Source organism: Tauraco erythrolophus, chromosome 4 (assembly GCF_009769465.1).
Source record: "Tauraco erythrolophus isolate bTauEry1 chromosome 4, bTauEry1.pri, whole genome shotgun sequence".
Taxonomy (NCBI): domain Eukaryota; kingdom Metazoa; phylum Chordata; class Aves; order Musophagiformes; family Musophagidae; genus Tauraco; species Tauraco erythrolophus.
In genome coordinates this window covers 54,999,794-55,017,095 of record NC_141468.1, presented here as the reverse complement: position 1 = coordinate 55,017,095, position 17,302 = coordinate 54,999,794, and the positions used below count along the sequence as shown (strand labels likewise).

Below are 17,302 nucleotides of genomic sequence, written 5' to 3'. Positions count from 1 at the left end.
GAATAAAAAGTCCAACTTGTCTTTACTTTCAAGCGCAGGGATTGCTGTAGTTATACTGACCGTATGAAGTCATTCCATCCATTGAACTCTTTCCATTGTCAGAGATGGCAGGGATACCATCCTGAAGAAGAGCAGCAAGATCTCTGTACCCTTCGTGAAGCAGTGCATTATAAAAGGATCTATATGCATTATTATCTTTTGTAAGAATAATGTTTATTAGCATAGCTGCTCGCTCCTTCTGTGTATTCTGGAAAAAACATTAAAAGAAATGTTATAAAAAACTAAGAGACTGACTCTGTCAATTATAGACTCAGTTTATAGCCTTCAACTGTGAAATAGCCTTCAACTTGACCAAGCCCTTAAGTCATCCTTATGAAGTATGATAAAAACTGCATGCTAAGTATATGCTTAAGAATTTGCTGAAACCAGCAATAAGAAAGACAGAAAGTATTATTTTTAAAAAGAACAATAAAACATGTGAGCAAACTAGGAGGATAAAAAACAGTGAAAGACAATTCTACCTGTTGTTTCACTTTCTCCTCCTCCTGTAACGTCAGTACTTCGTCAGAAATCATACGATCCATAATGTAAGAGGTCTTGATGTCTTTTTCCAATGCTTGGCGATTGATAAGTAAATAACTTCTACTTTTCACATCCATGTTTCTTCAGCATTTAAAAAAAAGCCGAGGCAGAATCAGAACATAACTTACAAGTACAAGGAAAAAAGTTTTAAAATAGCTTATGAATTTTGGTTTTAAAGTCAGAAAAAATAGTAGAGCAGCTGGATTAGAGGAAAATACAGTGAAGTTTCAGGCAAGACCATTCTACAAACTGCAGAAACCAAATAAATTTAGGGTGGGTCTTTTTCTTCCACTTTCTGTCTTGATAAAGAAACTTTCATACTCTTGTTGTATGAATTTAATTACACTATTTATGACCCACTAGTCTAGTGGGTATCATTAAGATAGTACACAGTACTATCTGTGACAGTACACAGATGTACCACAGTACAGTATCATCAAGAAAACACTGGGAAATATTTAACGACATTCCTTTCCAGCAGAGAAAAAAAAACAGTCATATTAATAGTTAAGTTGTAATAGTTCACAGGCTACTGTGAATATGAATAGCATTACTGAAATATTATTTAGATGCTATATGCTATTATGTTTAATAAAAACATCCAGCTGAGAATTATCACAATTAATCTGACTACGGCATTTCTTCAACTGTGCCACTTGAAGGCATACAAAGCAGATATAATTTCAATCTTTAACAACTAATTAGACTCAGTAAAACTCTTGTGCTCACTACACGAATGGAAGTTTTCATTAAAAAATCAGATATGTACTGCTAATTTGTGGAAGAAAAAAAAAAAAAAAAATCTGAGTCCTTTTCCACATTTCTATGTATTTATGCTTAAGGACACTTGCAGAATTAAAGAAGCTTCTCATGTACTAGGAACTTGCTTAATGTCTCTATGAAGAGTCTTCTCCCCTCCCATGACATCCCTTAAATTCTTGAAATCCTTGGATCACGTGACTGGGACAAGAGGATGCAAAAGAGGACCAGTCTCGAGGCTGGACAGAATTACAACAGAAAATGAACTCCCTATGTACCAAATCCCATGAGATAAACTCACTTTTGTCTCCAACTACAAGGCTCCACACAAGTACACTCAGATCTCGACAGAGACGGCAGACGGAGCGCCCACCACCGCCACTGACGGAGCTATACCTTCCTTTGTCAGCACCCGATACACGACTAGAAATTTGCATTCTTCCTCTACGTCATTAAAAAAAAAATGCCTGACGACAACATAAGGTGAAAACTATTGTCCAGTGCTGATCAGCTGCCCCTGAGAGCCCCTAACGATCGAAATTCTCTCTCCCATCTCAGGCCCTGCGCGAGGGCCGAAGGCTCCGCGGGCAACTGCGGGCTCCGCAGCGCAGCCGGGCAGCTGCCTCCGGGCGGGCCCGCGGCGCCGCGCCTCTGCCGCCGTGCTGACGGGATTGTCTGTTTTCCCTGAAAGATTACGTGGTCAGGAAAGCCTTCTGGCCTACCTCTACCCCACCGCACCGCTTAGGAAGGCGACGTGAAGGCTCTCTGCTACTCACAGTCGAAAAGCGTCCACATTAATACTAATAATGCTACTAATAATACAGGAAAGGAGCTACAAAACAAAGCAAAAAACCCACGTCACAAATACAAGCCACAAACACACAAAACAAAGGGTTACCTCGCATCCAGACACACCTCACTGGAACCGCCGTCGCCAGCGGCAGGGAGACCGAAACAGAAACCAAAGCGCTTGGGCCAGCCGCCCGCCGCCGCCGCGCCGCACCCCGCTAGGCCAGGGGGCTCTGCCCGGCCACCTCCACGACGTCCCCCCCGAGGCAGGGGTCCAAGCCGCCTCCGCTGCAGACGGCTCCGCGGGCTGGAGACCGCCTCAGGGGCCCCGCGGCGAAAGCGCCCAGGCACGGCCCTTCCTCGTCCTGCCCCGCCTCCCTCTCCGCCGCCGCCACTCACCTGGCGGGCAGCGCGGGGCCGCCAGGAGCCGCCGGCAACAAGTTCTTGGCTCGCCCTGAAGAGAAGCCGCTGCCCCGCACCGGGGAAGCGGAGCACTGCGAGCACTTCCTCCTTCCAGGCCCGGGAGAAGAGCTGGGCCGGGCCGGCCCGCTGCCTTGCCTGGCGGCCGGCAGCAGCCCCGCCCCCGTCCGGCCCGGCCCGCTGCCTTGCCTGGCGGCCGGCAGCAGCCCCGCCCCCGTCCGGCCCGGCCCGCTGCCTTGCCTGGCGGCCGGCAGCAGCCCCGCCCCCGTCCGGCCCCCGCGGAACAAAGCCCGGTTCTTCCGCGCCGGCGCAGAAGAACTGTCTCGGCTGTCTCGGCGGAGCGGCGGCAGCGGGAGCGCGCCTGACATGGCGCGCCGCGCCGCAGGCTGAAGGAGCGCAGCGGCAGCAGCTGCAGCGGGCGAGTCGCCAGGCGCTGGCCCGTGGCGGAGGTGGGGCTCTGGGGCTTGTAAACGTGGTAACGGCTCGCCCCGCCCCGCAGCGCAGGCCGGAGGGAGCGCTGAGGGTACGGAGGGTGGCCCGGCGGAGGAGCGTGGCAGCGGCTGGCGGGGGTGCCGGGCTGCTGAGGGAGGAGGAAAGCGGACCGAAGTGCTGGAGGTCGGTGGCGCCGCGGCCGGCCGCTGGAGCGACGGGGCCGCGGGAGAAGGGGTGCCGCCGGGACTGGGTGGCGTCCCGCAGACCTGCGCTGGGGACGGGCGGGGGGCTCCTGGGCTGGGGGAGTCTCCTGGGAGCCCCGAGGGCGGAGGGGACGTGGAAGTGCCCTGGAGGGGAGGGACAGTCGGTCGCTTTCGGCGCCCCGGGGCGAACGCAGGCAGGGCTGGGGCGGGGCAGGGGGCTCGGGAGGGTCTCCGTGAGGGGCTGCGGCTCCTTCCTCTGTTACAGCACGGGGTCGCGCTCTGAAGTTGTCCTTGTTAAAGCTGAGTTGTTCCTCTATTAAAGTGTTTCCCTAACTGCCGTTCAGATCTCTTTTTTTATTGTAACTTCATAATACACGCGCTCAATCCCAAAGGCGTTTTACAAGTTACAAAATACCGTTTTTGCTATTTTGGGGAGAGAGCAAGAGATGGTTTTTTCCTACATACTTCAAACGAGCGTGCTGCTTATTACTGTAACTCACAAACAGATATGAGTTTCATACTCTCGTGACAGATTTAGATTTTAAACAATGCCTTTTATGCATGTGACTATGTAAATATCTCTAATATTTATATTTTGACATGCGACTAAGCAGCAATACTTCAAAATGATCCAGAAAGAAGCACGATGTTTTTGTCTCCACTTGTGTTAAACCAAATCCACCAAGAATCTAGTCTATTTTAAGCAGTATGGTGGAAGACTTCGGGCTTAAAAATTCCAGTCTGTACTTCTGCTTGCTTAGAATGTGAGCTTTTGTACTCCTCGAAACTGGAGATTAATATTGCCTGAATCTATTTGGACCTTAATTTTAGCAAAGAGGAAATTGTAGCTTTTATCTAGATGCATTATTTCATTAATCTTCTGTGTTTTTCTACTAATGGCTTTCTATTAACTGATACCTGTGGTTTTATAGATGACTTGAAATCATTACAACAGAACTATTTCTAAATTAAAGCTTGATTTGCAATCCCACTTTTAAAAATTAAAGAATTATTTTCCTCTTCAATATGCAGTAGGTAATTTCTTTTTAAAAATCTGCAAGTAAAACAGGATAGTGAAATAGCTGATGAAGTTGTGACAGTAATCAACTATAAAAAGAAATATGCTTTTAGTCCTTGTGATTTTAAATATACATTCAAAATGGCTTGTTCTACAACTGATGAATCTGGAAAGGTAAAATTAGCTACAGTTTGAAAAGTCAGTTCAGTAAGAGAAAATATGAAAGCAGTGCTCTATAGGATAGAAAACAAATTTTCACAAAGTCTTATGAAAGTATTGTGACACTTTACAGAAATTCACATAACTAGAAAACATAGTAAACACTGAAGGAAACGTTTTGGGGGTGTATTTGTGTAACTAAAGGACAAATGTTTTTATTTGGGGATGTTTAGAAGTAACTAGTCCTTTTTGTGGTTTTTTTTTTTTTCCTAGCTCTCTTTTTTGCTTCTGCTTTTTAAAAACACAAAATGTCTGAAGTTAAGCAGAGGAAAAAAGGTATTTCTTCATCCAAGACCAATGAAGGTTCAGACAAAGTTGAGAAGCACAGTAATTGTAGGAAGTTGGCAAGTCCCAGGACCAGCAATAATCGGAGTTCCTTTTGGATGGACTCACGGACAAGCTTGAGCATAATTTCCCTGGCTGTTTGCCTGGTGCTGACCTGGTAGGTAACCCTCTAAAGTGGATTTTAATATTTTCTGTTGTGTTCTATACTGTCTTCAGTCACAGCCGATATGATTGGTTACATTTGAATATAGTGTTTGGGTTACGGGATGATAGAAACTTGTTAAAGCTAGAAGGACAAAGAAAAGAACAGTGGTATTCACAAGCGTGGAAACATTGGTGTACAGTGAGGGATTACAGAAGCTCAATCTGTTCTGTCATGTTGAAAGTTTAAAAGGTGCCGTGCTTATGAATTGTAAAATCTGCTTTGGAGACTACATGTAACTGTGAAGAGCAACTCAGTCTGATGACGAGTACAAGAAGACTCATTTGGCAGGTATTAAGTAATTCAGCAGTAAAAGTGAAGTGGAGCTTTCTGCAAATAGTTTGCTCAGCAGTGTGGTAAATTGTTCATTGGGTGGAGTCTTCAAGTAAAGGTCAAATATCTTTGTAAAAGATATTTTAGAATATCTTAGCAGCATCAGTACTTCAGTTCCATCAGAAACTGAGCTTCATGCTCATCGTGATATGATGAAATTCTCAGAACTCTAGTGCAAGAAATTAATCCAGATTATTACACTCTAGATATCAATTTGAAAATTAAGGTGAATATTTTTTTATTTTACTATCACCCAGATTTTATTATCTAAATCTTTGAGAAACTAAACGACATAGTAAAATAAAATTATTAGTGATGTTTCTGCTTACTGTTTTAGGTATATCTGTTTATGTCTGGTTTGCATTTATCTATCTATAGCTAGCAGTTTAGCTTTTATTGCCCAACTTAATCTGTATAGAATATTGTAGATCTTTTGAAACTTCTAATTGCTGTTCAATATACTAATAAATATCAATTTATGAAAGCACAGATATTTTAAATAAACTCTATTGTTCTAGATAACATTGTGCATACTACTGAGAGGACCCCTGCATTGTCTACAATAAACCTTGTTTTGAGATTAATAAACATCTAGCAAAATTCAGGTGGTTTTTCTTGGTTATTTAATTTCCTTTTTAACTGGACAAAGTGCTTACAGTTCAGAAAGCTCTTACGTTCACAGTAAATGAATCTAGAATGTATGTAAATTACAGGGACCTTAAAGATCATCTCATTCCAGCCATGGGCGGGGACACCTTCTACTAGATCAGGTGCACTGTATCTTCTTGGATGGTTAACAATTAAACAACACAAGAGTGAGCAAGCCTTTCTAAATCCAAAGGCTTCTATCCATGATTTTGTGATGCTTTGCAATAAAGTCAAAATTATTTTTTGTGTTTTATTTCCACCACTAAAATAATACTTTATCCATAAAATATGTTGTGAGGTAATGCATTACAAGCATGCAATGGCCTCCCTATGTCAGCTGTCTTATCGGACATTTTTCCTATTTGAATGGCATACAGTGTAAAAACATCACACATCTATGGATGTTTCCTTCTTTTTTCACCTCTATTGGAAGATAACTCTAGTATGAAGACAGATGAACTTCATTAAATCCTAATTATTTTTTTTCTCTCATGTATTGATCTAGCAAATGCTGCGACCATAAGTCTGCAGTAGCAGATTGCTATGAATCAGGTCCCAGAACACTTGATATATACTAATTATGTAGTTACAGTTACTATTTTATTTATTTTCAATTTGCAGGTTCCTATTTCAGCAGTCAAATAAATTTGCTGATATGGAAAAAAAGTACAATTTCTTACAGCAAGAAACTGAAAAATTCCTGGATGTGGAAAATAAAGTGAAATCAGTTTCTGAAAAGGTAATCATTAACATCTTAATTGGATAATCTCTGGTGAACATTTGCTGTGTTGTTTCACTTTGTCATTTAGTCAAATTTAACTGACTGTTTTAAAATAAATTTTCATAATGTGTTCTACTTGCCTGTGAATAGGCCTTGAATATTTCATGTGACTAAACATGTCAATCCGCACCATTGTTCAAGTATGTGAATATAGTGGTTGCATCTCAGTATTATTTTTTAGGCACTGAGCTATTTTTAAAAACTTACATTTATGCACATACTTCATTCTACCAGTAGTGTTCTGTGTATCATTCTAATAGACATTGATTGGAAGAAAATTTACAGGCATTTTTATGTAGTAGACCTGTTCTAATAATATGAAAGACATAATGATGTGATAGTAGTATTTTTTCATTGCTATTTTCTTATCTCTGCATGATGTTATGAAGTGGTAAGCTTGCGCTAGCTGCTGAATTATCCCCTGTATCTTAGAGATAATGATGGGAGTACAGTATGGCTTATGCCAGTGATGTTGTTTTAGCACTGATCTCATAATGATGTCATTTACACATTATGTAATTTGAGTATTTATATACCACTGCACTTCAGCTTGCAAAACGTTGCATGAGGTTTAGGTAGTGTGATGTATTTTACAAAAAAAAAAACAGAACAAAACCATCATGGAGAATAAAGGATTGACAACAAAGAACATGGCATGTATTCTGTAGAAATTCAACAACAAACATACCCTTTTCTGAGACTTTTTCATGCTAGGATAATCAAAAATATTTTAAAGATGAAATATGAGAATTAATCATATAGGAGCTTTGTAACAAATAAAGTGGCTTCTAAGGGAGTTTGTTCTCTGTTAATTAAATACAAGTGTTTTTCTGTTCTTAGTTTTGTTAAGTAGACATGGACGTTGTTTTGTGTTATAAATACAGCTTGTGTCTTCTGAAAGTATCCTACAAGAAGCTGCCTCATCCATCTCTGTGATGACTGAGTTTGAGCAGGAAATATCTTCTCTTCGTAACATCGTAAATGATATTCAGAACAATGAACAGACTCTCACTAAAAAGATGCAGAGCGCTAATGAGAAGTTCCAAAACGTTACAAATTCTTGGAGAAGAAGCTTGGATGAAATAAACACAAACACTAGTGGTTTAAAATCTGAAGCAAAGTTCATACATACAGAAGTTACTTCCCAAATTAATGAAGCTGACCAAAGAATTAAATCCCTTTCAGAAAGAGTAAAAGATCTGGAAGACAGTACAGCCAGAAATGTTAGAACACTAAAAAGGCAAGAAGATGATGAATTCTCTAGAGTTGAACAAAAGTTGGATTTGCATGCAAAGGCAGTTGAAAAGTTAGAAGAAGAACAGAATAGTCTGGTAGCCAAGGACACTGACCTGAATCAGAAACTTGTGAACTATGAACCTAAAATTGAGGAGTGCAAGACCCATTTGCCAACAATTGAAAATGCTATTCACTCTATTCTGAGATCATCAAGTGAATTGCTAAGTATGGAGAAAAAGATAGAGGACTTGGCAACACAGCTATACACTGTGGAAAGGGATTTGTTGAAAACCGTTTCTGATACAGTGGCGATGCAGAAGGTTCTTGAAGGCGTACAATGCAATGGCAGCACATGGAAAGCGCAAAATGAAATAGTGGTTTTGGAAGAAGTAGAGCCTGACATAACAGTATCTTCAAAAGTAAAAGAAATAACTACAGAAAGCTATAACTTGGAAAATGACCAGAACGGGGATAAGTAAACTTGGATTTAGGGTTTTCATTGATGAAAGAGCACTTTAAATTATTACAAATAATGTGACTCCAACATACATTAAGGGTAGCTGAAATACTGTTGTCATTTTAAATAGGCATTGGGTCAGACTGAAAGGTAAACTTATAAGAAAGATGACAGAGAGCAAGAAATACTGTGTTGGAGGCGGCAAGGAATATTTTCTGAAATAAATTAAAGATTTTTTTTTCAGCTTATATATTAAAAGATCATTTTTATTAAAATGGAATTTGAAGCAAAGTATTTAGGTTTCAGAAAAAAGATCAAAACTGGAGACATAAGGTTAAAATTTAGTTCTCACTACTTTGTTTTTTATATTTTTATTTTTTGTATTATATTCTATGTACATGTAGCACAATGAAGTTATACATGTACCTTGCTTTTAATGTATTATATACCATAATGTTTTGTGCTTATGGTACAGACTTCTCCATGTCAGAGTTGTTACTGGGATCTACATACTTCATTATGTGCAGGAAAGCACTAAGTACATTTTTAACAGCAGAAGCTTATGTATAAGAGCATTACAGAAAACACTAGTAAAGTACCCCTTACTGAGAACTTTCTCCTGTAATAGTATTTATATGCAGGGGGTTTCACACCAGCTAGTGTTACCTTTTATTCCTTTGACTCCATGCAAATAGCCTCCTTAGACCTCATTTCCAGCGCCTTCAAACTTCCTAAAATCACTGCCATGGTTTTGTTCTGCCACTGAAGTTGCTGGACTACATGTAGACTGAAGTTCTAACAAACAGATATTCCTGTTAGATTCTTCCATTGTTTAATTTGCAAGTTTGGTGTGATCAGTCACTGTATTACTTTGGGGGGAGCGTTTGTTTGTTTGTTATGGTGCTGTTGGAAAGAAGTTTTAACCTTTTCTTCTGTAGAATGTTCTCTGTTAGAAAAACTTAACAGTGAAGAAGTGACACAAACAATGTCAGTGTCACTGGTATTGTTTGGTGAACCAAGAGCTGCAAAAGCAATTAATGAAAGCCATGGAATTAGGTACTTGGGGATAGGAAATATCTAATTTATCCACAGGTCTAAAAGATCTACTTACACAGGATGTAATACTACCTAGTAGGTCTGGCAGCTGTTCATTGATATTTGGATCTTGGTACCACCATAAATTTGTGTCTACAGATTTATGTCTTGATAATTTCCGATTCCTGATTTCAGAACTCAGTAAAGAAGATTCCTTAGTAGGCATAGAATGGATATGGCATAGCATTTTGTGGATAGTATGAATCCACAACATTTATGACTTAATCAGGCTTAAGTTAAATTATTCTGGTTTTGTACATTCATTTATCTAGAACCCTACTGAAATCTTCACAAAACAGGTAATGCTTCCCATTCAAGAGACTATTAAACCAGCATTTCTCAATGTTATAAAGTCTGTCAGTCAGTTTCATGTATTTATTACTTAGGTATAGATTTGTCATATTCAATAAAACTATATTCTAGTGGATTGACCTGTCCTGATGCATAATATTATTCAAAGTAAATTCCAGAAAGGGTGTGGAATAAATAATTGTGTTCAGTGTTCCATTAATAAATACTATTCTGTACAGAAATGTTTTAAAATACTTTTCACAAGAGTGTTCCAGTGTGTTTCCACTTCATATACTTTGGGGGAAGGGTGACTAAATTACCAGTGTCATGCTCCCCAATTTAATGTCTTTAATCAACCTCAACCCTATTGAAAGCTGAACATACATGAGATTGAGTAGGAATTCACATCCCTAGAGGGTATTGACTGGGAAACCAGCACAACTCTCCACAACCTAAATTTTAGTATTTTGGTTTTAAGCAAACAGTTCTGTGCTAGTGAGGAATGACCAACACTATCAAAAAGTTACAAGTATGTGTGTCTTTGGTGATATTTTTACTACTAGTGTCAAGAAAAGGATTAGTATGAAACAAATTAGTCTCAGAGTGTATTTCAGCTTGCCTCTTCAGTGTTTTTTTTTCTCTCTCCAAGTTCTACACTGACTTATTGGGGATTGATCAGGATAGTATCACTCAGGTATTTTCCTTTCTTCCTCTCAGGTTTGAAAACCAACAACCAATCATGGGAAAAAAAAAAAGTGAACTAGCAAATTCAGCCAAAAATCCAACAGTAGGATGAGTGTTCCCTCACTAACGTAGCTTTTATGGAGGCCGGCTGTTTAAGTAGTATTTTCCCTGTGAAGTATTTTGGTGACTATTTAAACAAAAGGGAACCGTGCCTAATTCCTTTGGCTTTTTCTTGTGCAAACACCATGTTCAAAATACATAATATGATTACCAAAATAAAAACACATCAGTTAATTATGGTCCATGATTTTTGGATAAGAGAATTTTAAAGTAGGCGTCTTTCTAAAATGTTTCTGAATATCTTTCTACATATTTATTTCTGCACACAGGTTATAGGCTTAATACCAAAATTTCTGTAAATTAGAAGATGACTGATGACTTGTGTTTTCAGAGGTCATGTCATGCTGGAAAGTCATACAGCACCTTCCTGTAATCTTTGTTATAATAGAAAAGGTAGTAAGATTTGAATTCATCATGTATAGTGAAAAGAAAAAAATGAAATTTTTGGTTCTGTTGCAACAGAAGTTTATTTCCTAAAGACAGGGTTTGCGCTTAATTTAACTCTCAGAATAGTAAGATCAGAATAGTAAGATATTTCATCAGAGTATAGCTTTAATTTTGATGTGAGTTGTTAAGATAGAAACCTTGTCAAATATTTTTATTTGTACCCCGCTAGTGTGAAGAGACTTTGATCTTAATGGAACAGCTGGAAGATCTTCAAAGAATTTCTCAGATTAAACATCTGCAGGAAGATATTTATACAATGAAAACATGGTCTAGCAGCATAATTAAAAAACAAGAAGAACTGCAGAAGAATTTAACAACTCTTTTTCATGCAGTTTCAAGCGTTGAACAGCATGCAGCTTCTGTAGCAAAAAACGTAACTCTGACGATTGTGACAGTAAAAACTGACATAAGGCGCGTTTCAGGACTAGTCTCAGATATGACTGCCTTGACAGATTCTTTGCAGACACTAGAAGATAAAGTAGAAAAAGGTGAAAAGAAGACAGTAAAAAATATAGGTGACCTGCTTACCAGTAGCATCGACCGAAGTACAAAACTACAAAGCCTGGCATCCAGTAACGGAAGAAGAATTGAGCAAATTAAGACGGCGTTATCTGAGTTACGGAGTGATTTTCACAAGCATTCCGATAGACTTCTGAATCTCGAAAGTGACAGAGCAAAAGTTCTGAAGACGGTTACATTTGCAAATGATTTAAAACCCAAGATGTACAAACTAAAAAAGGATTTTGCCATCTTGGAGCCATTAATAAGTGACCTAACACTGAGAATAGGAAGACTAGTGGAGGATGTATTGCGACGGGAGAAGGAGATTGCTTTACTGAATGAGAAGCTGGCTAATCTAACAAGAGTTCAAACTGAGATCAAAGGTATGAAAGATGAAATTACCAAGATTTCAGACATGAACTGATCACTGTGAAATGCCACTGCCTAAAGAATGGTAGTGTTTGAGGAGTGTGTAACTCCATCACACATAGTACTAAGAAAGACAATATTTAAAGGCTTCATTTAGAAGCACACCAAAACTCAACTAGAGATTTGTCCTCTGCCTTTGAAAAGCACAGAAAAAAAGTCATACTGATTTCAAGGGACAACAAGCTATAACGTGAGCAAAAAATGTTTGTCTATGTGTGTGTCTTTCTAAAGGACAACAGATGCTATATTTAATAAATCGCTTGTTTTGTACAATAAAAGTGTTAAAGCATAAAATGTTGTTCTTGCCTTTAGAGTTTGCTTTCATGAAGAAAGTACGGCCCAAGACTGACATCTTCAGCTATGCTTTCCTGCTCCAAAAGAAGGAATAAAATTGTAGCTTCCAGATACTTAAACAAGGGTTAATCAAACTGCAGTAGCAATATAGTATTGTCTCAATATATTAACTCTGTGTTTTTTGTAAACTACAGTACACTCCTTTTTTCTTTTGTAAATAATCCATATGTAAAGCGTTAAATGCAGTGAAGCAAGGAATGCTCAGAAATACTACTGATGCCTTGCAAAAAGATTTTCTGTGAGGCTTTGTAATTGTAATCACATCGCTGCAGCACTGTGAAGTCCTTAAAACACTGAACTCCATATGGGGACAAAGCTTTGAAAGAGCTACTAACCCTACTGGTGGCTTTCTCCCAGTGTCACGGTATCTTTTTACGAATCCTAACAGCATTATTCATTCATTGTATCTTAGCCTGTAAAATACCACAGTTAGCAGCAGAATTAGCAAAGAGAAGCTACTTAGGTCCCAAAAGGTTAGACTGATATGAGCCACTGGCAGTATTTCTGTGGTGAAGAGCAGAAGTTTAAGAGATCAGAGACATTTGAAAATGCAGTAGGCGGCAGACTGAAGTAACAAGATAATGGCAATGGGTTTAGCAGAGGAAAGGAGGAAAGTGCATTAAATAGGAATAAAATGACTATAAAAACCAATTAGGAGAGATACAGAAATTAAGAAAATCCCTATAAATGAAATTACACCAAGAAGTGTGAGCATACAGTCAGGCCTTTGCAACTTCTCAGTTGTTCGGTTGGTCATACCTGAACATCTTGCAGCTACTAGACTCTTGTTTGTGTGGAAGACCTAACCGTTCCCCTCCCTCACTACTGTCATCCTCATTCAGCATTCCATCTCTTTTGGCCCGCTTCATGTTGCTGGTCTTCTGCTTGCTTCATTGCCCTCAGTCAATATTAAATGCTTTGTTTCATCAAATTTTCCTCTTTTTGGTATGGGTGCATTCCTGCCTCCCAATTTTCTTTTACCCCCTTCCAGTCCACCTGACAGACTGCAAGGACAAACCTGTCAAAAGACAAGTTTTCCTAGAAAGCATCCACAGATAGTATTTACCAACCAGTAACCCTTTGCTCTTTCACAAAATTCTTAAGCAATCTCCTGAAAATAACCAAATGGCATTTGAAAGAATTAATAGAAAAATTAAAGAACATCCAGCACAATCAGCAATGCTAAAGCATGAGTTGTGTATCTTACCTGAAAAAAAAAAAAAAATATACATGCACATACATACACCATAAGAGTTTGGGCTTTATGTAATAATATATCTCATTTGTAAAGACTGGATTTCACTGAATCCGCCAGTCCTGTTTTTTTGTGTGTGTGCAAGCTCATGTTAGTACCATCAAGGAGAGCACTTGGCACTCAGTATTTTTGGTCCAAAATATGCTAATGGCTAGGCTTTTCTCGGGCAAATACAGATGGCCTACAACGAATAAATCTGCCTTCCACTGTAGAAAGAAACTGAGACTTCAGATTTAAAACGAGGAGCTATGCAACCCCTATGACAAATTACGAAAAGATGAGTTAATCTGAACGTATCATTAAGGATATCAGATTTTAACCAATGTGAAAGCTTAGTTATCTCAGCAAAATCTCTGTACATGTTTTATTTACACCAGTGAAGTGAAAAATAATACTCCAGCTGCACAGTTAATCAGAGAAGCCTTGACACAGCAAAGAGGTCTTTCTAAAGGAAAAGAGCACACTCTGGAAGAGTAACCAGAAAATAAACTGTTGATTTCACTTTCAACCCCCAAGCGAATAATGTCCAAATCTCAGAACACATCTGCCAGTGAAAAGCTGAGTATACAGTTCTATTCATGGTCCCCACGGGAAGTTAAGCATGCAAAAAAATGTTACAGAACCTTTAATTTTACTTTATCTATACATGCATGCAGATCACCCATCCTTTTTTCCCAGGAAGTGCAAGTCCAAAACATTATGATCCTTTCAGAAACTTTGTTGCTACATGCAAGAGAGAAAAAGTTTAAGTCACAGAGGTAAAGTCTACTTGAAAATAAAAGTAAAAATCTGGATCTAAACTTTACACACCTTCTGTATTGCCCTCAGAAGTAAGGCGCGTGATCAGTAATTCTCCCATAACCTGCAGAGGTATTACAAGTCTTCCTTTGCCCTTCAAGCACGCATCTCCACAGTACTAGAAAATTAAATGTTTTAGAGTTGCTTTGTAATTACAGTGGTCTAAGGACAGAGGCAAAGCTCTTTCTGCAGTGGAAAAGATGAGGCAGAGAGGAAGGTATTTTTCATAAATTTAAAGCAGACTACTGATTTTGCTTCCTTGGTTTAGTACTGTCAGCGGTGCTGAAAGCACCGGCTCAGTAAAACTACCACCATACTTACTTCATTTCTAGGGGCACTCAACAACACTCTCTACTTACTAACTGATTGAGAGATTCAGGTAATAATGAAAATTACAGCTGTGCTACTTAAAACATATGAACCCATGCAGCCCAACCTGTAGTGACACTCAGGACATCGTTGCTTTAACTTAGTATGCAGGTACAGAACCAGCCAATTCTTGTCAGCAACTCACATGGGGGAAAAAAAAAACACCACCCCAACAAACAGCAACAGCATTAAGTGATCAGTGCTGAAAATGACATGAGCAAAGTCATCCCAACACATTAAAATCTACTTTTAGACACCAGAACATCAGTTCAACCGAGAAGTTTCTGTTACCAACATCCTTCTCCCACATCGCTCGGGAGTTACAAAAACCGTATTCTCAAACAAGGCCGTGTAGCTACTAAGCTCAGCTATCCAGGGTACTCATGTTGCTATAAAAAAGCAGGATGTTTATTGTTTTCACTGTGAACTATATCACTTCTGTGTAGAAATGTAAATGAATTACAACTGCTTGTATTATTACAGCCCATTTTAAAATTATATGCAACAAATATTTCAGCAAGTTTCAGCACATTTGATCTGCAGTACAACCTGATACAGACACAGGGCATGAATGGAAATGCTATTCCAAATTTATATAGACAGTATTCTCTAAACCAGAAGCTGATCTCAGCTCCAGTAATAGCAAGAAAGGATGTTTTCCTCCTTCATAGAACAATATACACAAGCAGCATATACATAACCCATGTTTTACAAAGCACTTCAGGGTTTACTGGCTGATCTGGAGTTAGATCTCAGTCCAAAACAGAGCACTCCTTTTCGACACAGGACTTTCCTTGCAATGAAAGCCAAGTCCATCAAAAGCACCACTGCTCCCCCGCCCCATCTTCTAGACTTTCAGAAAACATACCACACGTTACGCTACAGAGCGGATATCAGTGACAAAGCTGACCTTCTAAAAGTATTTTAATGCTACAGTTTTCCCACTGCAGCTTATTTGAAATATCAGTAGGTGACTCTTTAAGCAATAGCATTTTATACATTAAACCCCCTTCATCTCAAGCATCCAAAACAAGCCCATGGCTCAATGTCAATCAAGTCAACAGCTGCAAGGCAATTCTCTCCCCAGTTTGGGTTTTCTGCTGAAACACAACACTGAAGTAGCACTAAAAATATTTTCGCTTTCTCAGTTACAGAAAAAAAGGGGAACAGCTAGCTGCCCCCTCGTAGTGTTACCTCAGATTTACCTTGATAAAATTATCTGATCATCTTTAAAAAGCTAGTTTCAGGTCTACCCTTCAGCAATGAGAAAATGGATTTAAGATTCTCTTATTACTGCACATGTTTAAAACAGCTGCACAAAGGTGACCCAATTCTAGAGAAAAATTACATTATTTTGCTCCACACGTAGAATGACAAGAAAGTCTTGAGAAATTTAGCTTATCATTGGATTACTTGACAGACTACCTCACTGCATGAACCAAGTTTGTCTCACTCTTCTGCCAGCCTTAAAAGTTAAGTGCTTCACTTTTCTAGGATTAGAAGGAACTGAGATGTTTTCCAGCAAAGAAAAAGTCCATTGAGTTCAAATATGGCTTTAAAGAAACTGATATTCAGTACACAAAAGTTGTACTGCTTTTTCTAACAAGCTGAACCACATACAAAAGTTAACTTCAATACTTGATTCAACATCAATGGTCTCGATCCAACATCAAGACATAGTTAACACTCTTCTCCAAAGAAGCTCTTAGGAGCATTTAATGATTCGTTAAATAATTGCAAGGTTTCCCACTCACGGGAAGTCAGTGCTGCCATGGGTCAACATGATCTACATAGTTATATCATGAAATATATTTAACACTGAAGTATTGTATAAATGCTTTATTTAGAGTTAGGGAATTTGACTTTGCTGTATAACGCAGTTAGATACCAACCACTCTAAGAATGTGCGAACTGTCATAGTGACAGCGAAATAGAGCAGTTTTACATTTACTCCACATATTGAAAGGCAGCAATTCAAAATAAGGCTCAGCTTGCTTGTTTAGCGTAACCATCCAAAATCTTGGAAGTTGGAGTGTTTTCACAGGAGACGAGAAGCTCAACGCTACGTAAAACAGTAGCAGGAACATCTGACTCCAGTAAGATGCAGCAGTTAGTGCATTTATGCCACTCCAATGGCACCTGCTTTAGTTGTCCTTTTAACTCTGAAGGGCCACAAGTAAAGAGGAAGGAGCAGCACAACGTACATGAATGCCAAGCTAAGTTCAGTATCACCAGCTCACATGCTGAAAGGCAGCATATTCAAACAGTTCTGCACGAAAGACACTTAAGCTCCAGCTCTACCAAGTGAACAAAGTAATACTGGATACGGTGAACTCTTTATACACTATTAGGCATTTTCTGGATTTTTCTCAATGTGATTATCAACAGGGCGTTCTTGAACAGGCAAAACGCAGAAGGCAGCATGCTTGTCTTTTACAGAAAGACTGGAAAAAGCAAATTCATTGCCTTAAAAAAACTTTGTGTGAGACTCCTCTTGCATGCCTAGGATCCTGCCTAGATTTCTTCACATCAAGGAAGGCCAAAAAAGAAAAAAAAAAAAAAAGAAAATCAGTATGGCTTCTTGCACTGCAGAAG

General features: G+C 39.2%; 2 protein-coding genes across 5 annotated transcripts in view; one reads left to right on the top strand and one right to left on the bottom strand.

The window, feature by feature from the left end:
• The window catches only part of APAF1 (apoptotic peptidase activating factor 1), a 40,341-nt gene extending 37,706 nt beyond the window's left edge, over positions 1-2,635 (bottom strand). For 2 of the 3 annotated variants that reach the window (XM_086610935.1, XM_086610937.1), the window contains exons 1-3: positions 2,530-2,635; positions 522-663; positions 61-247 (exon numbers count right to left, since the gene is read on the bottom strand). In XM_086610935.1, the coding sequence (XP_086467061.1) occupies positions 61-247; positions 522-659 (325 nt within the window). In that variant the 5' untranslated portion in view covers positions 660-663; positions 2,530-2,635. Of the gene's footprint in view, positions 1-60; positions 248-521; positions 664-2,239; positions 2,303-2,529 lie in introns of those variants that run through there. The other variant, XM_086610936.1, reaches the window with a different exon arrangement.
• Positions 2,636-3,094: 459 nt separating this feature from the next.
• Positions 3,095-12,185, top strand: IKBIP (IKBKB interacting protein). Of its 2 annotated transcripts, XM_086610933.1 has the most exons (5): positions 3,095-3,165; positions 4,636-4,864; positions 6,512-6,629; positions 7,556-7,861; positions 11,171-12,185. In XM_086610933.1, exons 2-5 carry the CDS (start codon positions 4,671-4,673, stop codon positions 11,924-11,926), a joined length of 1,374 nt encoding a protein of 457 aa, XP_086467059.1. In that variant the 5' UTR covers positions 3,095-3,165; positions 4,636-4,670; the 3' UTR covers positions 11,927-12,185. The 2 variants fall into 2 exon arrangements, with proteins under 2 accessions (XP_086467059.1, XP_086467060.1); XM_086610934.1 differs by lacking the exon at positions 7,556-7,861.
• Positions 12,186-17,302: the final 5,117 nt, after the last annotated feature.